Source organism: Lutra lutra, chromosome 1, assembly GCF_902655055.1.
Source record: "Lutra lutra chromosome 1, mLutLut1.2, whole genome shotgun sequence".
Classification (NCBI taxonomy): Eukaryota; Metazoa; Chordata; class Mammalia; order Carnivora; family Mustelidae; genus Lutra; species Lutra lutra.
Window position 1 is genome coordinate 189,232,332 of NC_062278.1, and position 22,040 is coordinate 189,254,371.

The 22,040-nt window shown below is 47.4% G+C and overlaps 1 protein-coding gene across 2 annotated transcripts in view; it reads left to right on the forward strand.

Moving 5' to 3' along the window:
* The window catches only part of LRIG1 (leucine rich repeats and immunoglobulin like domains 1), a 110,159-nt gene that overhangs the window by 27,481 nt on the left and 60,638 nt on the right, over positions 1-22,040 (forward strand). For both annotated transcript variants that reach the window (XM_047747200.1, XM_047747192.1), the window contains exons 2-3: positions 10,540-10,611; positions 18,639-18,713. In XM_047747200.1, the coding sequence (XP_047603156.1) occupies positions 10,540-10,611; positions 18,639-18,713 (147 nt within the window). The remainder of the gene's footprint in view (positions 1-10,539; positions 10,612-18,638; positions 18,714-22,040) is intronic.

The following is a 22,040-nucleotide window of genomic DNA, read 5'->3' on the forward strand; positions in this document are numbered from 1 at the left end:
CAGGGATCTGTTCTTTGTGTCTGAGAGATCTTCATTTTTAAGTTTGAGGTAGCCAGAAAAGGAAGGGAAGGTAAACCCAGAAGATAATATTTGAATATTTTGAAATCCAGAAGACGATGTTGAAAACCTAGAAGAGAATATTATATTGATAATATTTGAAGGAACCTTAGACTTAATCACTCTGTAATGTAGGGTTTTGTGGTTAAGTGCAGGTACACCTAGAATTTTCATTTGCCTTATCAATTTTGGGTGCGTGGGCTTCAGAGAGGCACAAAGATGTCAGAGACATTAGTGAGGGGTGGGTGTGATTTCAGTTGGAAAAATGAAAGATGTACGTATGTTCCAGTGGAAGCTGATCGAGGACTCCAGCACATACCCTTGGGAAGTTCTGGCTTCCCAGAAGGATTTTCCTTATGAGCAGCTCTAGCCTGGGAAGGTAGTTACACCCACTTATGTCATTTGTCCCTTAAATTTTGTGTGTGTGAGTGTGTGCGGGTGGGGGGAGGAAAGAGATGCTGATAACACTAAGGTAAGCTGTTGTTTGTACAGATGTATTTGCTTAAAAAAGAAAGCTTTCATTTCCTTCTTTCTCCCTTTTAAGGGAGACAGTTAGGCAATTTACTATATATTGCTGTTTTGTAACCCAAAAGTATATTTGCCTAAAATCACCCTTCTAAATACAGTTGACCTTCAACAGTGGAGGAGGCCGTTAAGGGTGCTGACCCCCTGCACGGTCGAAAATCTGTGTCTAATTTTTGACTCCCTGAAAAACTTAGGTACTAATAGCTTACTGTTGGCCAGAACCCCTACCAAGGACATAAGCAGTCACTTAAGGCATATTTTGTGTGTTATGTGTATTATATACCGTGTTCTTACAAGAAAGTAAGCTAGAGAAAAGAAAATGTTAAGAAAATCAGAACGAAGGGAAACCACATGGACAGCACTGCTCTGTAAGCAGACCCACATGGACAGCACTGCTCTGTAAGCGGACCCACACAGTTCAAATCCATGTTGTTCAAGGGTCAACTGTACTTTTAGCAACCGCAAACCCCGATCGTTACATGTCCAGAGGGTAGTTACTGTGAAGTTTTTTCTTTCTTTCTTTCTTTCTTTCTTTCTTTCTTTCTTTCTTTCTTTCTTTCTTTCTTTTTTAAATCTCTGGGCATAAGTTTCTCTAACAAGAGGTTTGTGTACTGTCCAAATTTTCGTTGACTGGTCTCATGTTAGAAAACCTACCAGATGCCTTGACCCTTTTCCTGCTTTTTGGGAAACTCCTAGACAAGAGGGTTTGAGGAGGGTGTGTAATGACTCTGAGGGAGGGAAGGAGAGGTTTCTGTTGGTTTTGTATATTTGAACGTGTCTTCCGTGCTCGGGAAGTAGTATGTTACTGGAGTATTGGAGGTTTCAGTTCTGAAGAATCCAGAGTCCGTGGTATAGAATTCCCTTATCCCTTTATCCTAGTGAAATCCTCAGCTGTACCATCTGGCAGAAAGACAGGCTTGGAATTTGACCACCCTGTTCTTGTGACCAGGAGTACTTTTGTATGGCTTACGTGTTTTTTATGTGTTAAAATGTTTATTTTCCTCTCTGCGAGCCCCTCAGTGAGGGCACGACATGTGTGAAACCCATCGGGGTTAAGTGGAGAATCATTTCAGTGTGCTGGGAGGGGACATTGATCACAGTGTCACGTAGAGTTGGTGGTTGTGCCAATGTTTACATAATTTTGTCGCGTGATGCATTGACTCAAAAGAGACAGTTATGGGCTGTTGCTAGTTGACATTTCTGTACGTGACACCAAAGTGAATGAATTATAAGGCTGTGTCATGGTATTAACACGCACTCTTAATCTGCAGTCATGGTTCTACGAGAAGCTCAGCCTCCTGCAGATGTTGGTGGGGGCCGAGGGTCCAGGTGAGATGTTAGGATAGGAAAACAGTGATCTGTGACCAAAGGAGGACTTCACAGAGCACTTGGTGAGGCAAGGATTCCGAAAGTATCCACCAGATTAATATGCCCCTCACTTCCTGTGCCTCATGCCCGACCTGTTTGTAACTACTATGGAGGCAGAAGTCTCTGTTTCCTGCCTTCGTAGAGTGTGGTTTTGTAGGAGAACCCCCTCCATCCTTTCACTGAAGGAACTCCAGCCCCTACGTGTGACACCAGAGGTGAGCACGCCTTCTCGCTGCACTTCTGTCTCCTCTTGGTCATGATGGATGAGCCTCCTGCTCCCACCGGAGCGCCTGCTGCTTCGGGGCAGGAGGGCCATGTTGGACAAGAGATTGATGAAGCAGGGCGGGCCTGCCTGGGAGGCAGCAACCACCCTCTGTTCCCCAGCGGGGCTGGGCTGCTGTGCTGGATGATGCCTGGCAAGGGGAAACCCATCCTGTTGTGGGTGTGATGAGTTTGGAAAGTCCTCTAGAGCTTGAGGACTCTCTGAAAGGGCGACTTTGTGATCCCTTTTCAGAGAATGGATCAAGCAGAGAGTAGGTGACCAGACTCCTCACCCCTCCCTTCCCCTCCCCATTTCCAAGTCTCTGCAAAGTCACTTCTGTAATAGCAAAACCAAATGGTGGCTGTAGGCCCCTCTCCCCTGCTGGGGTGGTCATGGGTGGTGCTCCCTGTAGGACAGGTTTGTGGGAGGGTCAGCCTGTGGCTGGCAGCTCTTTCCTGCTCAGATTCCCTTTGTGAAATACCCACCAACTGCAGAGCTGGTGAAGCCAGGGTGCCTCCTTTCAATTAATTAATCTTTAGGGGTTAATGATGCATGTACCATATTTATGGAGAGAGTGTTATGGGATATTTATGGACTTCCCTCTGGGACTACCCCCACAACCAGGCATGAGAGCACACCCAGGTGCTTTGTCTCTTCAGCCAAACTAAGATTTGGGTAGGAAAAACAGGTTTTTGAGTCTTCCGCGTTAAGGGATGTCAGAGAAAGCAGATGCTGATTACTGTCCGTGGAGGTGGGGCTGTTGGTTCTTTTGGTCAGAACTTTAAGTAGATGAACAAGGAGCTGTTCTCTTCCTCTGGAAATCAACTTTAAATGGCCCCGTAGATTAACTGTCAGGGGGGACCTGGCACTGGGATTTGTTTAGGTTTATGTAACCCTTAACTTAACCGGCCAGTGGGTTGTGATCTGATGACACAGGCGACTCTTCTTGACTTTGCCCTAAAACCGTTCATGTCTTGCCCTTTTCCTTTCTATGAGGTCTTGACTTCTTAGCTTTTTGTCTGTCTAGTTTCATAATTGTCTCACCTTATTTTACTTTTCTGGCATTCTTCCTTAAAAACCATGCTCCTTTTCTCTTCTTTAGGGTGCACTAAGGTCTTTCTTTCTGACTAACCTTTTTCATCACAGCTAATCTTCCCCGCTCTGCATGCCGTCCGGATGCAGAGGTGTCCATGCAAGGATGACAAATACAGGGGGCCAGAGAGAGAGGCAGAGAGTGCGTGTGAGTAGGGAGGTCCTGGGAGAGATAATAGGAGCAGTGAGGTTCATGGTCAACTGCGGTCCTTGCCAAGTAAGTGTAGCTGGTGGCTGGAATCAGGAATGCTGGCCTAACGGTTGTTCCCAAGAGGAGCTGCAACTTTTATTCTTTTGGTGAAAACTTTTTCTCCAGACACTCTTCAGTCTCACAAACAAACAAATTTCCCTGCAGTTCAGCCTTGGCCCGAGAACCGCCAACGTACAGTGTACCTCCTGGTCTACCATTCGGAAGATGCTTGCCGTTATCAGAGCCTTTGACTGTAATTCTTTGGTTCAGAGTCTTTTCTGACCAGTAGGCTACAGACTAGATCGGTAAGGTCACAGACTAGATCTTACCCTCATTTGTATTAGAATTTATCACAGCGCAGTATACGTTGTAGACAGTGAATATTTGAACTTGACATCTGTCGGTTACCAAAGGACAAAGACTTAGAACTGTATTGAAATTATCCGTGGGGTGGGGGTACGATGTGGGAGCCATCAAGATAGGGAGGCACATATGAGACCTCTGGGATTCTGGAAGCAGGCAGGGGTAACTTCTGTCAGATAATGTGTTAAGCATTAGAGTTCAGAGGCCCATGCTGATTTCTATAGCCAATTTTAAGGAGTAAATGCAGGCATTTACTGTGAGGTCCTTGTATGGCTGGAGCACATTATCTCTTCTTTTTTGAGTTGCCTGGTGTGCACAGAGATTTATCAATGTAACACTTTCAAAAATGGAAGTAACTGTGATTCATTCCTTACTTTCTTAAATCTGACCGAGTTACAAAATGAGCTGTATGTAGTGAGTTGATAGCTGAGTGACTTTACCTTTAACAGTTTGCAGAATGTGTTTCTTTTTCTAAGCCTCAGTTTAGGGACTATGGGGCTTCTTAACTTCCTGAGGAAAGATGGCAGCAAGTACAAAACCATCTCCCGAGTGGGAATTCGTGGGTGAGGATGCCAGAGGCATGATTCCCATTTAAGAAGCAGTTTTATTATTATTCTCCATCTAAGACTTTAATGCATATTATCAGCCTTTCAGTCGTGGCTTTTGGTCAAGGAGGGGAAAGCATCACAACAGAAAAAAAGATAAGAGCATTCAGTATTGTAGATTTAAAAAGAAATCCCTTATTCTCATAAAACCTGTAATGTGGGTCTAGGGAGCCTAACGTGGTGATTTTATTGGAACTCGATGTGCACCACAGGTAACTTCTCAGAAGGTAAGAATGCAGCAGAAATGGCCTTAAAAGATTAAGGGATTAAATAACTTTAACAAGTTGTATGTTCTTCTTCATTCACACCCCTTGAACTTTGAAAGGACCAATCACTTTTTCCCGGGGAGTCCTAAGCAGGTGAGTCCTTTTTCAGTGGGTGGCAAGCACAGTTTTTGAGGTCAGAAGAGAAGACGCCTGGGACCCCAGTTTTCCAAGAAATAAGGGGTTTCCAGGCTAGTCCTGGGTGCTTCAGTAGTGCTCACCAGATGGGTCATTGGATGGCTTCGCACTTTTCTTCCTGGCTGTATTACTCAGTTTAGCAAATATCAAAGGCTTAAGGGGCGCCTGGGTGGCTCAGTGGGTTAAGCTGCTGCCTTCGGCTCAGGTCATGATCCCAGGTCCTGGGTTCGAGCCCCACATCGGGCTTTCTGCTCAGCAGGGAGCCTGCTTCCTCCTCTCTCTCTTCCTGCCTCTCTGCTTACTTGTGATTTCTCTCTGTCAAATAAATAAATAAAATCTTTAAAAAAAAAAAAAAGGCTTAAAATACACAAAGTACTGTGACGTTCAGGGGTCCAGACGGAGTTGAGTAATGGGAAACAGGTTGGCCTGGAAACCAAACTGAGTAAAAAAACCTCCCTCCCCAGGGGAAGCTTGTCATGGAGTTAGGACCCCTTCCTTCCACTGTGAATTAGGATTCCTAGTCATGTTGAAGTTTCACGCTCTCCTGAGCAGGAGGTTTTGTCTGTGTCGGTCAGTGGTCTGTGAGCAAGGCTTGCATTTGAAGAGGAAGTACTCATTACGTCGGTCTAACGATGCTGGGGTTACTTCCTCACCACAGCTTACTCAATAGCAAACGGAACTTTTTATCCCTTAGCTTCCAAGGAGTCAATGAATTATTGTTTGCCAGCTGTGAATAGTGTTTGCCAAGTTTGTAATATGTGGTTCTGGTTGTAATCCAGGAAGATGCTGGTCTGATTATGTAAATACTGATTAAGCCTATAGAGTTACTCTCAGAGGGCATTTTTTATGGAGTATCTTCCTAGTGCATTGAATTTTCAAATGCCCTCTCCTCTGTTGGGATGGTTAAGAATTTTGTGCAGCTAAAGGATGTATATTAAGGTCAGGGTCCATCTCCCACCACATTTTTAACAAAGCTCTTGAATTATCAGGAAATTCGGTTTTATGTTTGAGATCCAAGTTTCTTCCGTAAGTGCCAGTTCACTCAAAATATGTATTAATTCCTGAACAATTTCAGTACAGGACAGTTTAGTAGAAATTTCAGCCATGATGGCCAAGTCCTCTGTCTGCATTGGGCCTTACCATAGCCATGAGCTTCCCATGTCGGTTGCAAGCTTGGAATAGAACTAGCATGACCAAGGAACTGAATTCTTAATTTTGTGTAATCTTTTTTTTTTTTTTTTTTAAGATTTTATTATTTATTTGACAGACAGAGATCACAAGGAGGCAGAGAGGCAGAGAGGCAGGCAGAGAGAGAGAGGGGGAAGCAGGCTCCCTGCTGAGCAGAGAACCCGAAGCGGGGCTCAATCCCAGGACCCTGAGATCATGACCTGAGCTGAAGGCAGAGGCTTTAACCCACTGAGCCACCCAGGCGCCCCAATTTTGTGTAATCTTAATTACTTTCAGTGTGACGGTGAGTAGCCACACGGCCAGCCACGGGCTACCGGGTTGGATGGCGCGGGTTTCCGTAACGGTGGTGACTGCTCGGTTGTTCACGGACTTAGCTCTTCCAATGCAGTGGGGCCAGGATTGGGGGTCTTTGTCAGGAAAAACGCTCAGCAAGCAGATTGTTGTTGCACACTATTGAACAGTTTACTTCTCAGACACAGATAAAACCGGGATAAAACTCGAGCCATTCTCCGCAGAGGTCCCTCCTGTGTGTTCTCCAAATGGTGGGCCGGACAGTCATCTTTCAGCGGATTAGCTGAAAGAATGTCGAGGGCTGGGCCCGATTGTTCCAAGCTCTGCGCACCCTTTGTACGAGGAACAGGGAAAATTTGTGTTATGACAATGGCTGACAAAATGTTTAGTGAAAGCTGCAATTGGCGGTAACTGAATTCCCGGAGGTTTCTGTCCAGCCTTCTCTGCTACTGAAAGGTGCAGAAATGCTTCTGACAGCATCTGTCCTGTTGACAGATGAATTGTTTTGACAGGAGAATCTGAAACCTTCAGCCGAAGACATTCAGATGTCGGGCCTGGGAAGGGGCGATCGTGTTTGGAGAAATACGTGAGATGCTTTAAATTTATGTGCGTGTCAGCTGCCACCTGAAAGAGAGACCTCGTGAAAGGGTTTTTTTTTTGGTGGTTTTTTTTTTTTTTTTAAACTAATTAACCCTTCGATTGTTCTTCTGACCCAACATGAGAATTCACAACCCTCCCTGCACAATTCTTGGACTGAACAGACATGTTCCCTTAACTGCTGAGAAATGAGTGGTATCCATAAGCATAGCAGTCAAAGAGTTAAAAAAAAACTAAGAATTATGCTGAGGTATCCTATCATGATGTTGGGGACCTGTCAGTTAACGTCTCAATAAAAAATCGTGCTGGGAGAAAAAAAAAACAGTGCTGATGACAGCGATCTTGATCATTGCGGAAAGGTGGAAATAACTCATAGGTCCATTAGCTGCTGCGTGGATAAACAAAATACGGGGTATGTGTGTGCAGGCACACAAAATGGAATGTTATTCGGCCCTAAAAAGGAAGGAAATTGTGACACAGGCTAGAACACAGACGGACCTTGAGGACATGTTGCTGAGTGAAGTAAGCCAGATGGAAAAGGACGGATACGTGAGGTCTGCAGAAGAGCCCGATTCACAGAGACAGAAAGCAGAATGGAGGCTGCGGGGGGTTGAGGGGAGGACGGGCCGTCGGTGTTGACGGGCTACGGAGTCTCGGCCGGAGGTGACAAAGTTGGGGAGCTGGATGGTCGCAATGGTTGCACACCAGCGTGACCCCACTTCATGCCACCGAGCTGCACACTTCAGCATGGTGAAGATAGCAACTTCTTACGTTTCGTATAAACCACACCAGAGAAACGTGCGGCGAGTTTGTCTCGCTGGGATGAGCAAACCAGAAAACGTCTCTGAGGATTTCGTTTCAGGGAGACGGCAGTAAATATTTCCCCCATTTCCTGACACAGCAGTTGAAGGTCAGAGGCTTGTCGCAGGTTTCAGGACTGGTCGCTGCTCAGACCTCACAGCTGGGCATCTCTGTGGCCAAAAGTCAAAGCTGTTGCAGGGGACCTGAGCTCTGGCCTGTGTCCTCTGTCCGTAATTGCTGATAGGCCGCTCTGGGAGAATTACCCTTCAGACCAGTCTCTGACACTCATCTGTTGATAAGATGGCTTTTCTAGTTCATTCGATGTCAAAAAGTGGCCCCCTCCAGGCAGGCCCAGGGAGGGTGTAGATTTCCACGTACAGGTGTCTTCATCTTGGTTGCTGTTTGCTGGAATCTCAGCGTGAGGACCTCGTACTGTCCGGCTTCCACATAAGACTAGCTTGCAGAAGACCCTTTTCCAATGAGCAGAAATTATACAACATTTTTGAAATTTAAGTAAATTTTGTCTGCTCTTTACAAGAACGACGGACCAAAGGGGTGTCACAATTTAAAAATGGTTTTATTCTAATACCACTCCTGGAGTGGGGAATAAGGGGAGTAATTTCATTCCTGAGACTGCTCCCATCCCTGGTCACATCTATAAGCCAGAAACAAGACTTGCATTTTGAACTTAATGCCTGAAGAGTTGGTGGCCCAGAACGCGAGGTTAAAAACTAGTGGTCCTCAGTCTGATGTGGCCTGTTTGACCCATCCAGATTTACTTTATTTTTGTTTGTTTGTTTGTTTTGTTTTTTAAGAATTGAAAGGATTTCATCTAAGAATTCAGAGTTTGAGCTTCTCTTCCAAATGAAGACTGGTCTTCATTGGCCTAGTTTCTAGAGACAGGAGCAAATTCCCCCTTTTGATGGGCCAGCAGGTACTTCTGTGTCGGCCTCTCTGCATGCCTGGCAGGGTGACCGTCCACACTGCCTGCTTGCCCTCCAGGGCTCTTGCCTTTGTCACCTCTGAGTCTTCCCTGGATGTCTCCTCCAGTTCAGTAGCTCTCATAACCAATGATGATGCAAACCTTGGAGATAATTGTAAACTCACGTTATCTCTAGACCCAGAAACGGTATTTCCAGCCCTCTTGTTTATGGTACCCCTCTCAAAATAGAAGAAAATTTCATTCTGTCCAGTCTTTTTTCTGATGTGGGAGAATTCTCTCCGTTTGTGGATTTTCTTTTTCAAGTCTAACCTGTTGATTTCTGTGTACCCGATCGTAAATACCCCCAGGCACAGACAAGCTCGCACTTGACTTCAGTATGTGGTTTAAAAAATTACCACCTTCAATTTTTATAGTAACATAATCTCTGGACAAATTGCTTTTAATTCAGGCTGTGCCCTGAACACAGATGTACCATTAATTTCAAGTGCAGTCTGACTTTTATTTAGATGAATGTCTTGAGTCGACAGTGAAATGGCTATCAGCTGTAGGTTAGTATTGATTGGAATGTCTCTGGAGGAAGTTTAAAAGCTAGTTGCCACTTACGTGCTGCCTAAATGATAGACTTGAAACTCACGATTCATAGTTCCGTTACTTGGCATTAATGCCAAGGGGATTAATAGTTGAGATGAATAGTGCTGACCTCTTCGGCATACGTGGGACTGGGTGTGTTTTGGGAGCAAGGCACAGTGTGCATCAAGGTCCCATTTGGACCACGTCTCTGGATTTCTGTTTCTGAAAGATCAAACTGGTCTAGCCCGAGGGCTGATCCGAGATGCTTGGCTGACTGAACACAGGTCAGCTTGCTTGCTTCTTGTCTAAGGGTCTAGCTCGGGGATGAGAGGAGAGAGAGGTCCTTCTGAATGATCTCGGCAGGTGCCATCTTCTTGAGAAGGTTGTTTGCATGGGAGGCTTTCACTGCCTTTGGTTAAGACCAGCCATGAGTTCCCCATAACCGCAGCTCCTCTCTTGTGTGATCGTCACTCTCAGTATTTATTCATTGATGGGTGCGTCATGTTCGTGGATAACCTTATGATTAGGGTCTCATAAGGTCTCAACTTTCTAAGCAGTTCCTTCAGCTTGGAGTGTGCATCTTAGTGATTGTCATCATCAGATCTTCCTCAGACCAGGGTTTCTCAAGCCCTGAATATTAGCATTGTCACTCAGGGCAGGTGATTGTTGTGAAGGGCTGTTGAGCTGCACCTCTGACCTACACACACTAGATGTGTGTAGCGACCCTACGCCCCACCCCACCTTTCTTCTGCAGTTGTAACAACTAAAAATGTCCCTAGATATTGCCAACGCCATCCCCGGTTGAGAACCACTGATTTGTAGACAGTAAAGGGTCGGCTCCTGACCCCTCCTTTTCTGTACTACTGAGCAATATTTGATGTTTTACTAAAATACTGATTTTTAAAATGCTATTCAGAATAGCCTGGGATCTGATTCGGTGCAAAATGTTTGGATCAGCACACTCTAATGTAGATAGAGGACTGACTTACCTTTAGAAGTCGCTAAGTGGTGAAGTTACATTGACTGAAATCCATTTGGGTTTCGCTACTTTCAGTGATTTGAGATTTTCACAGTGACTTGTTTGTGGATGTATGTGGGGAGGAGCTCTGTCTGTAAATCTCAGTGTTACTAAGGTTACTTCAAATAACATATGGGATAATAGGGGCAGTTACGAGGGAGAGGGCCTGGTCTGGGGGGCAGAGTAGAAAGTTCTGGATTTGGGGTTTAATGTTTCATGTTGATTTAATTAATTAATTACTAATTGTTTTTTGCTCTTCCTTTACCAGAAACCTGAGCTATAATAAACTTTCTGAGATTGACCCTGCTGGTTTTGAGGACTTGCCGAATCTACAGGAAGTGTGAGTGCTTTCTCCTAAACTTCCATTTGGGGGTGGGGGACTAAGAGCTCCTGGGGAAGCCCTCTCACCCAGCCTGGATCAGCAGTCTAAGCTTGCCAGCTTTCTGTGCTCCTTCCCTGTAGCCCCTCCCTTCTCATGGGCACACTAGAATCCCAGGGAAATAACGGGGACATGCGGGGGCGGATAGGAGGGTCCCCTCCCTTGTGGAAACCTTGTGGACCCTCTGTGTTGGCACACCCGCCTGCTTCTGCCCCCGCCGTTGCTGGGGAGGTAGTCCCCTGAGCCTAAGCATATGCGCCAGCCCACTACCTCCACTTCCCCAGGAAACACAGGTGCAGGAAAATGGAAGACAGGGCTGGCTTGTCCCCTCCCATCAGCACTCTCAGCCAGTCCCCCGCCTTGTGCAGGGTCCTGTAAATCAGGCCTCCCTCTTTCCTTCTTTTTGGCTGTGAAGAACTCTGCCTTTTTTTTTTTTTTTTTTAAAGATTTAATTTATTTATTTATTTGACAGAGAGCGAGAGAGACAGAGATCACAAGTAGGCAGAGAGGCAGGCAGAGAGAGGGGGAAGCTTGGGGCTTGATCCCAGGACCCTGAGGTCATGACCTGAGCCAAAGGCAGAGGCTTAACCCACTGAGCCACCCAGGCATCCCAAGAACTCTGCTTTTAACATAGAAGTTGGGGTTATTAGGATTTTAGTTCACAGGGACTTTAAAGAAACTCTCTGTAAGTCGTACATAACCACAGCAGGAAATTAAGAGAGTCTAGAAATAAGTAAAGACTAATTCAAATCACCAGACACAATAACCATTATGAATGCTTTGTGAAAATAGATACTTCTACACATAGAATTTGGAGATCAAACTGTATATACATCTTACAGTTTTCTATCAGTTTTTGTACTTAACATTCACATTTTTGAATACTTTGTCATGGAAGTTAAAAAAATTTTTTAGATGTCCCACTTAAATTTTTATTTTGTGTATTTATTTTTATTTATTTATTTGAGAGAGACAGAGAGAGAGAGCACGGTGGGGGAGGGTCAGAGGGGAAGAAGCAGGCTCCCCTCTGAGCAGGGAGCCCGATGTGGGGCTCGATCTGGGACTCCAGGGTCATGACCTCAGCCTAAGGCAGTCACTTAACCAAGTGAGCCACCCAGGCACCACTTAAATTTTTATGTAAAACCTACTACACATGGATAGTCTATAAATTATTCACCCTGTTTGTGCTTCTATTTTCAGTGATTTTTATTAGATACTATTAGGTCCTTATATGTAACTGATAGAAGTCCTTGTTTATTATTCTTTGATTTCATTGTTGGATGATTTATCTAAACAAAACTTAATTTTATCCCTTGGTGCAATTGGCAAAATACCAGCATCTCCTAGCCCCATCTCCAGATTCTCCAAATTGAGGTTATGATTTCCATGTGTCTTTAAAAAAGGTTTAAACTTCCAAAGTTAAAAGAACTTCATAGTTGGAAGGAGCCCTTGGGAATATTCTGTCCAGGACCCTAGTCAACAGCCAGTGGAGGGAGCAAGAAAGCGGGAGGTGGGTCACTGTGCAAATTTGACCTAATAAAATAGACCCTTCTGGCTCCACCTTGAATTTTCTCCCTCTTCGGAACTCCTGCTGCATTTGTGAGCCAGATGAGGCCCCTGCCCGCATCCTGAGCTCCTTGTTTTGTGTGTGACGACTGCTCTCCTTCTTCTTCTGATATTGCACTCGTGAAGGTTGACCTTAGCTAGCCATTGTCCTTAGCACAGCTGTCCTCCTTATTGTCGCTGCCACCTTCTCCAGACAGGCGAGGCAACCAAGGCATGGAGGCATGGCGGGGATTGCATGCTAGCAAATGGTCAAATAGGCCTACCCCTCCCCGCCCCGCCAAGTCTACTCTCGTGCCACACTTTGGTGCCAACACTCCCTTCCTAGTGCGGGAGGCCTGAAGACAGACATTGCATCTTTGGATACAGTGTGGTGTAGTGGAAAACACACAAATTTTGGTAGTAGATAGACCTGGATTTGTGTGGTGGTTTTGTTCTTTGCCGGTCTGTGTCATTGGGCAAGTAACTTAGTGCCTCAGTGCTGCTTTTCCCTGTCTGCAACGTGGATGTACGAACACATGACCAGTGGTCCTAGAATTATTAAATTGGAGGTGATGTCCACAGCTTTGCACATGGTGAGGCTACTGAGTATTATTTCCTTCTGCAACATTTGGAAGCACATAGCCCGCCAAGCTGGGCTTTATTTATTAAGAAACAAATCCTTGAGGGCCTCTTACCGCCATGACCTCTCACAGTCCCTGGTGTCAAACTAGGATGGTCAAGACGACTTCCCTGGAGCCCAGAGCAATGGAACTTCTCACTGGTGCAAATCTGGGCCTTTCCTGGAGGGAATTCTGATCCATAGTGGAGGCAGATGGTAAAGAGGAGTAAGGGGTGGGGAGGTGGGAAAGGATATTGAAGAACAGAAAAAAAAAAAGTCATAGTTGACATACAGTTGCTTCTAAATTAAGCGGGTTCAGGGCCTTCCCGGGAACTGTCAGCTCTCTTAAACCCGGCACAGCCCTCCCTGTGAGTCTGGAAACCTTGGTGAGAGGAGAACCACAGGCTGGCAAAGCAGCAGGCCGTGGTTTAGCAGTGGTTTTATTTTGGAGGTCTGGAACCACAGTCCATTGTGGCCCATTGGCGAGAGAAAGCAAGGCTGTTGGAGGCCCCTGGAGGCCGTGAGGACGCTTGAGCAGCTGCTGCCCAGCCGCACGGTCTGCGCCGCCCACAGCTCTGAGGAAAGCCCACCAGGGAGGGCCTCCAGCCAGGGGTCCTGGACGGCCAGGCTCCTCTATTAATAAGAGGGGCTATTTATACCGTCCTCTTTAAGAGCTGCACGCAGGTCACGTGCTTGCTGCCTGGCCCGAGAATGCTCACTGTGGGCGCTGCTGTGTGCTGTCCAGGGCCGTTGACCTAAAATGTTCCTCATGGCGGCTGGGAAGCCCGAGTGTGCCCTGCCTCTGGGTATTTATGGCTCACTCTCTGGTGTCTCAGGACCATGCTCCCCCCAGCCTGCACACGCGCGTGCGTGCGTGCGTGCGTGTGTTTTTTTTCTTTTCTTTTCTTTTCTTTTCTTTTCTTTTTTTTTTTTTAAGGGAGGGCTGGAGGAACTAGGGATATCTTTTTGAGGCACTGCTCTTTGGCTGCGAATTACCACCACCTGTTAAGCATTTACTCTATTTCTGGCTTGCTCCTAAGCCACTAGGTTTAATTATTTCAGCCGGGTCCTGCCACAACCCTATGAAGTTGATCCTGATGTTGTTTACATTTTTTTTTTCCAGAGGAAACTAAGGCACAGTAAGGTTAAGTGACCCACTGTGGGCCCTTCAGTTGCTAAAGGGTCGGATTGGGGTTGAATGAACCCAGAGCTATCCTGTGTCACAGATTCGAGCTATAAACGTCCCCTCCTAATAACCCCTGTTCCGCGACTCTCTCACGGTGCCACAGTTTCTTCTTTTAAGGTGGAGGGAACTTCAGTGCCTTCCTCAAAGGGTTGGCATGTGACCCAGTGAGATGGCGCGTGTCAGCATTCAGCTGAGGGCCTCTTGCACAAACTCCATCCTTAGTATTCTTGTTTGCAGTTGCTCACTTAATGTAACTATCCCCTCCATCCCTGTCCTGAACCAAGCACATCTGGCCTTCTGGTACAGAAATGATGTAGCATTATGTATCATTATCAGTATGCCTTAGTCTTAAGGAGCTAAAAGCCTTTATAATAGTTACTGATAATGTGACTCTGACTCCAAAAAGGCTCCTACCTGCTATGGATAACTTTGTCCCTTGGAAAAAGCAAAGCTAACTGAAGTTTCAACTTTCTGCTCCACTGTGTTGTGAAGGGCAGCTCTCTCCTTGCCTGTGGCAACACCCAAAATGCCTCCCCATAGCAGATTGGCTAAATAAGTGTTAGTTCATTCATGCCTGCAGAGGAAGTACTCTGAAGCTGGTCAGAAGAATGGGGGGTCTACAAGATGTATTACTGAGGAAGCTGCGCTCTAGAACAGTCTGTATAATTCACAAGCATCTGTGTAAAAGAGAAACATGAATGCATCTCTCAGAGCTGGCAGCCCATGCTTCCTCTTGGAGGCCGACCAGGGGACTGAAGTGCAAGGAAGCTGCAGGTTTCATTGTATATTCCTGCTTATTCTCTTTTGAAACAGTTTGAAAATTTTACTGTGCGCTTAGATCAGCTATTCAATAAATAATATGGCAACTAAACAAACAAAAAGGCCAAAAAGCCCCGCAACCCAAAATCACTCCTTGGGTTTGTTTTCATTGTCTGTGGGAGCCTCACTTGATTGAGATACTAATGAAACTACTCTGAAACGCCCTTCCTAACATTTTGCAAGAACTTCCTTTTGGCAAGCTGACGAACGGGGCATTTCAGAGAGTCTAGAAGGCCCAGGCTCACCTTACGACGGGTGAGCTGGAAAAGGCCCACCTCTCGGTTCTGCCCTGCGGTCAGGCAGTCCTTGGAGCCCCATTTCCCTTATTTACACCTCTTCCAGCTCCAGGGTTAGGCCATGATTCATGGTCTGATGCACCCGAGGGAGGCACTTCTTGGTCGCGAATCATCAGGAAAAGTCAGTTCAAGAAGCAAGACATTTTAGAAGGGCTTTTAGGACCTCGGATGGGAGCAAATGTGGAGGGGGAGTGTGAAAGGTAGAAGACTGCACATGCCTTGATATTCAGAAAGTTTCATCAAACCTTGTCCTAAATCCCTAGTTTCCTGATTCGTGGAGACTGTGCTCAGCTTTCCCTCCGAGCTCTGGCCGTGCTATTTTTGACCAGTCTCTATTTCGGGCTGTCAAGTTGGTCGTGTCTCAGAGCGAGTGTGGTCTCCACTGCCTTGTGAGGATACCGTTCTCGCATCTACGGGGACAGGGCACACAGAGAATGCCAGGAGTGGCGGCGCCAACCGATTTACATTTAACTAGCGGTGCTTTTTATGTAGGGATGATCGAGAGGTGGGTGGGCCACGCAGCTCTCCCTTTTGGACGCCGCCTGTCCTCTGTGTAGATCGAGCTGCCCTGCTGGGGTCAGAGCCTGTGATCTCTGCCTGTGTCTGAGGACTGCCAGTCTAGATAGGAAATGCCCGTTTATCTGTAGCGCTGCGACACCTGTGTGCTCCTCTTCCAGCAGTTTGGGCAGCATTTGACATCTTACTGTGCCACCCCTTTTCCTTGTTCATTGATTTCTGTGAAATCCGGGGGGAGCAGTTTGTTGTATGTGTGGTGGGGCCGGCCTGAGACCGAGGTCGTTCAGAAGTTCCCCTGCAGAGAAGTCTGAGCTGCCGGTTTCAGGTTTAGCATCAAGTCGGATCCTAAGCAGCCCGAGGCACAGCCACCATGTTCCCTGAGGGTTTAGGAGCCTTTGGCTTGCTGGCCTTGCCCCTCGTGGCTCGCCTTCTTGGGTTCTGCTCTTGCCTGTGCTGCTCTCTAGTTGTGTGGCCTTAGTCACGTGATTGCAACTGAAAGTTGACCTAGAGCCCTTAGCTGCAGGGTAGGGACCAGCACGAGGACTTGGTACCTAAGTCTGAGTGGCAATGATGCAGTTGCATCATGCATGTGGAGATGCTGCTATAATTATAAAGAAATAGAGGGTAGTGAGTGGTTAAGAAGGTAGACTTCCGCTACACTCCCCGGGCCACTGCCACTTACTATAGCGACCATCAAATTAGTCCACACCTCAGTGTTTCCATTTCCTCCTTGGTACAATGGGAATGTCCGTGGGACGTCTTACCCTGTAGGGGTCTAAAGATGAGTTAATGCGCTGGAAAGCTCTTAGAACCATGCCGGGCACCTAGCAGTCCCTCCATCGTTTAGCTGCTGCCAGCATTATTACTAGCACCATCATCGTGTTCTAGAACAGATCTCTAGGCACTGAAGACTTCCTACACAAGCTGCCTTATAGGCAGCTGGCCCTGACATTAGTTTTCCTTGCTCTGCAAAGATCTGAGGGTCTCCTCAAGTACTAAGTGCATTGATGGTACCGTGAAAGTGTATTAGTGGAGATTAAAGCTGCTGGAGAGTGTTCATCATCCCCACACCAAGATGGGAAATGGATCACTGCAGGGTTGGAGGAGCAAAGAGGGGAAACAGAAACAGGCTGATTCCGGGGGCCGTCAGATAAGAGACTGTTAAAGTAATTAATTGTCTACTTCAGCACACAGACAAGGGCCCTTTAAGTGAAGAAGGGATTTGCCACATGATACGGATCTGCTTTCTCTCTGCCAGATGCTTCAGTCATGAAGCTATTGAAACAGACGTTCTGTGTCCCACGGCCCAGTAATTGCCAAGCCTCATCTCTAACTGGCTTTGGCACTGAAGAAAGCAAATGGGATAATTCAAGGCCTTTCCCCTTTTTTTTTTCTCCTCCTGTTCACATCTATAGAAGATGGCAGACAACCAGATTATTCTATTCAAGCCAATACTAGCTGTATACTTGTATGAATGCAGCTGTCACTTCAGCGGCCTTGTCTTTAAACAGTAACAAGATGGTCCATGTAAGGACACAGTCTCTTAAGGGAAAAAAAAAAGAGAGAGAGAGAGAAAAAGAGTAAGATAACCTAGTGTTACTCCTTTGATTCTGCATCTCAGATACAGTTTCTTTCCAGCTTGTCACCCAGCTGAAAGCTGGATCCCTGTGCTCTGGCTTTCTTAAGGATTTTTGGGCTCACTTTGCAAGTCTGATTTTGGATTCTCTCCCCAGAATTGGAAATACATGTCCATGTAAGGAGGCTGGATTGCAGAGCCTCTGGGGCAGACCCAGCAAACTGTGTTTTGGTTTGCGGGCTTTCCCTTTCATGAAGATTTAGACGGCTGGGGCGGGAGAGGGGCTTGGAGAGCATGTCCGGTCTGGGGAGGGTTTTCAAAATGTCTTTGTGCAAAAGTGTGTGTCTGTATGTACGCATGCCTGGAAAACGTGCCTGGAGGCTTCATCCGAGTTCAGGGAAGCTGGAATCCCAAGAAGATGGGACTGCGCAAGTGCAGCTTCCTTGTTACTTGTTGGACGGCTGAGGCACTGGAATAACGGGCCCACATATCCCAAGCTCCTGGGAACTCTGAGCATGGGGGAGGCTCTGGCCCTGGGTATGAGGGCATTGTCCTTTGGTGATGGCAGAGCTGTGATTTGTAGAACCCCGTGTCTCAGATGTGGAAGAGCAACCAGGAAGGGATGGTCTTTCTCCCCAAATCCTTTTTCTGACTCTTCCAGCCCACCAGGAACATCCTCGTCGATAGTTTCGGGGTGCTTTTGTTCTGCACCACGTACCTCGACCTTTACTGCTCCCTGTTTGTGAGTGTTGAATTCAGAGCTGGGTGCGAATCTGGAAGACAGGTAGCACCCCCCGAGAGTGTGTTTCTAAACCATAGTTGTGGCAGATGGTTCGTTTTTGTGAGCTCATGTGACTTAACTATCTTTAACAGGTCTCTTTTAAAATTCTTTATCTTTTGGGTCACCTTGGTGGCTCGGTTGGTTAAGCGTCTATCTTCAGCTCAGGTCTTGATCCCTGGGTCCTGGGATTGATCCGTACATCGGGCTCCCTGCTTGGTGGGGAGTCTGCTTCTCCCTCTGCTTCTGCCCCTCTCCTTGTTCATGCTCTCTCTCTCTGTCAAATAAATAAAATCTTAAAATAAAATTCTTTATCTTTTAGTGAACATTGCAGTATCATCTTCCCATGGCCAACTCAGCAGTGTTTTTTTGTTGTTTGTTTTTAAGATTTTATTTATTTATTTTATAGACAGAGATCACAAGTAGAGAGGCAGAGAGAAAGAGAGAGAGGGGGAAGCAGGCTCCCCACTGAGCAGAGAGCCAGATGTGGGGCTCGATCCCAGGACCCTGGGATCATGACCTGAGCCGAAGGCAGAGGCCTTAACCCACTGAGCCACCCAGGCGCCCCTCGGCAGTGTTTTTTGATTTACTTTATATATGTGAAATTTTTCAAACGGCTGACTTAAGTGAGAAATGTCTTCTTGTTGTTACAGGTACCTCAATAACAATGAGCTGACAGCCGTGCCGTCCCTGGGTGCTGCTTCATCTCACATCGTCTCTCTCTTCCTGTAAGTGGTGCCCCTCAGGGAACCCTGGGCTGGGTCTTGAGGCCATGGTATTGTCTTGCTGACATTTGGTGGCAGGCAAACTTGTGTCCTTGTGCTGGCTGGTGCAGAACAGCCTTTCTCCACAGAGCCCCAATGCTCACGACAAGTACCTTGCTTGATGTTATGTTAAAACCTGGAAGACTCCCCTCACCTCACCTGATTTGGGGGGAAATTGGTCTTAATTGATACATAGACTTACTAAGTATCTTGGTCCTACTGGGTAAATTGCAACTTGGAGTAATGAACTGGAGTTAAAGGAAGCCATGCGAATTGTAAGACAGCAAGCTCACGTTTGTGGCACTGGACCTCATCATGTGACCCAGTTCGCTTTTACAGCTTAAAAAAAAAATACCCCAGGCCTCTGAAATCAAGCTAAAAGTAAGGAATCTGTTGATGTGATCAAGTGTTCAACAGCACGCTGGAAATGACAAAGGCTATAAAGGGACTTAAATGGAAAAGGAAGGGAGGATGAAAGTAAGACGTGTTCTCCTCGGAACTGCTAAGAGCTTTTGCTCAGGAGTGATGCCCACTTCAGCCCTCAGTGGGGGGCGGGGCGCTCACTTGTTTGAAACCAGCACAGAGGTCTTTCTGGATGAACCCGCTGTGGGTCCCAACAGTTTTCTCAACCACATTTCTGTGGACAGCCTCAGCAGAACACCTTTCTCTTCACACTAAATTTCCTTTTTTCCACACCAGCCCTATTTTTATTTGATTTTGATTCTGCTGGTGTTAGAGCTCGTTTGCTCCCCTGCACGTATCTTTTCTTGACACTGACTCTTGGCAGGCAGAGCAGAGGGACCTGGTGGGAAGACGTCATCCATGTGATGGCTCTTGTAGCTTGCAGGTGTCGGATTTTTGCTGGCAACAGGCCCTGTGCTGGGGAAGTGCTCCGTCCTTATGAGTTGGGGTGTCGAGCTTAACCCTTTTCAAGGCATTGCAGGATTGAAATAGCAAAGGGTTAGTTAGAATGATGGCCCCATCTCCATGTCCTGGAAAAATAGCTTTCTCTCTCCAAACCTCATTGTCCTCATTTACAGAGTTTCCTTGGTCCTTTACACGTGGGAAAGGTGAACCAGAGGTCCAAGAGAAGTGCATTGTAGTATAGGAAACTCCTGGCATCATGCAAGACACCTGGGAGGTGTTTGACAGATGGTGGCTGCTGCTTCTGGCTTGTAGCCGCCTGTCACATGGCCCCTGGGGCCCTGGCATGATCTTAACCGTAGGGCCACGGGATCTGGGGGGCAGTCCTTGTTTCTGTGGAGTGCTGGAATGAAGGTTGTGGCCTTTTGTCCCAAGATGGGCAGGCAGGGGTCTGACTGTGTCTTTGTACCCATCCGCCTGTGTGTCCAGCATCTGGAAAGTGTTGAACTGCTGCTAAATTAAATGAGTTACCCATACCAGAGGCTAATTAAGGATGTGATGCTCCCTTGTATGTTCATAGAGGAAACCGCTAGAAGGTGCTTTTAACTTCTTGTTACTAAAAGTATGGTTCCTGGGTTAACAGTGTCCTACCCACACTGGGCTCGTTGGAAATGAAGAATCTCGGGCCTCAGCCCAGCCACGCTGGATCAGAAGCTGCTTTAGGAAGGTCCCTTGGCCCTCTGCACACTCATTCAAGGGTGAGAAGCTCTGCCTTCCCTCGGGGAGGAAACCAGGGACACAGAGAACATCTTTGTGTCACTAAGAGGAAACCGAGGATCCCTGAGTTCCTGTAAGTTGCCAAGTCGAGAGGTGGGACTGAGACTGGACCCAGATGCCTGTGCTCTTTTCCTTTATGTGCCCCCATGCCCTGGGTGCACGAGCACAGCAGGTGACTCCGAGCCGGCCATGCCAGAGATGGGCAGGGCCCCCAGCTTGGCCTGGGGGCCTGTCGTACTCGAATCACGCCTTGCTCTGCTAACTAAAAATACATTTCTGTTCCTTGGCCCAAGAGCCTGGAGCCGTGGGGCCGGTTGGCCTCGTTCCTGCTATTCCAATTAGACAGCGTTAAACTATGTAAAGCAGGGAGAAGAAATAAAGGCTCCCTCCTGGTTTTGAGTGAGTTTGGAAAATGCCGGTTAGTGTTGGCAGGCACCTCTTCGGCCTGACGCTGGTCCCCATCTGACTTGGTCAGTGATTTCTCTGAAACCACAGGAACTGAAGGGTGTTGATCTTTCTTTGCTCTGAGAGGCCTGATTCCCTGGCTGCAGCCCTGCAGATTAGGTTAGCAGCGTGACATCTGGGCAGCAGGATTGTGGGTAATTCTGCTGTCATCCTTCATGCCTTTCTGTATTTTCCCAAGGGGACCGTGCAAAGGATGGGGACAAAAGTAGCAGTGGGCAGCGGGATGGCCTGTCCTTCCAGGCCGGCCCAGGAAGTGCTCAGCGTCTCTGTCCCCAGGATAATTCCTGTCCGTCAGGCTTCGAAGAGCTTGTTCTGCTGGTGTGTCTGTGGCTTTTCAGAACCACTGAATTCGGAAATGTCATATGTTCAACAAATGTGGAGTAGGTCCCTTCTGTGCCTGTGAGTTTGGGGCCCAGGGGCCATCCAGAAGTGTCCTCACCAGGCTTCAGTGCTATCGCATCTGGGAAGCCCCTAGCACAGCATGTGAAGACACAGTAGGTTGGCGAGCTCCGTACATGTCCCGTGTCATACCCTAATCCCCAGATTTGTGTTTGCGTCTCACCTCCGGTTGTGGGTAGCCAGAGGATCAGGAGAACAAGTGAAATGTGTCAAGGGTCTAGTTGGCTGAGGCCCGCTGAGGTAGAGGAGCCAGCACAACTTTCTGGGGACCCATTTCCAGGTGGGGGCTTCGAGGGAGGGGCTGACCAGGCAAGCATCCTGCTCTGATGTTGTGACCTGGGACGGGGAGCTTCTGTGTCATCAGCTGAGTGAGGGGCTGAGACGGTTTCATATTCCTTCTGTGACCCGGACATTGAGCACAGGGGCAGTGAGGGCATCAGAGAAGTGACGGACCTGCTATGCCGTGGGCACCCGTGGGGCACACTGGCTTCCACTGAGGTAGTGGCTCTGTGGTCTGTGGCTCCTACACCTGTCGGCACGGCGTGTGCCTCTGCAGATCCGCTCATTGTCCCCGTGCATGGTTCCCAGTGTCCTGTGGCCCTGTCCGTCACCTGGCTCCTTGCTCACACAAGGGTGCTCTGAGGCCCCAGACGTCAGGGCATCAGGGCCCTCCTCCTCAGGGGTCACAGTTGGGAGGGCCTCGGGGCAGGCTTTCTGTCCGGCTTTACTGTCAGGACTTCAGAACAGACTTTCTCGCAGAGTTTTGGGAACTGAAGTCATTCAGTA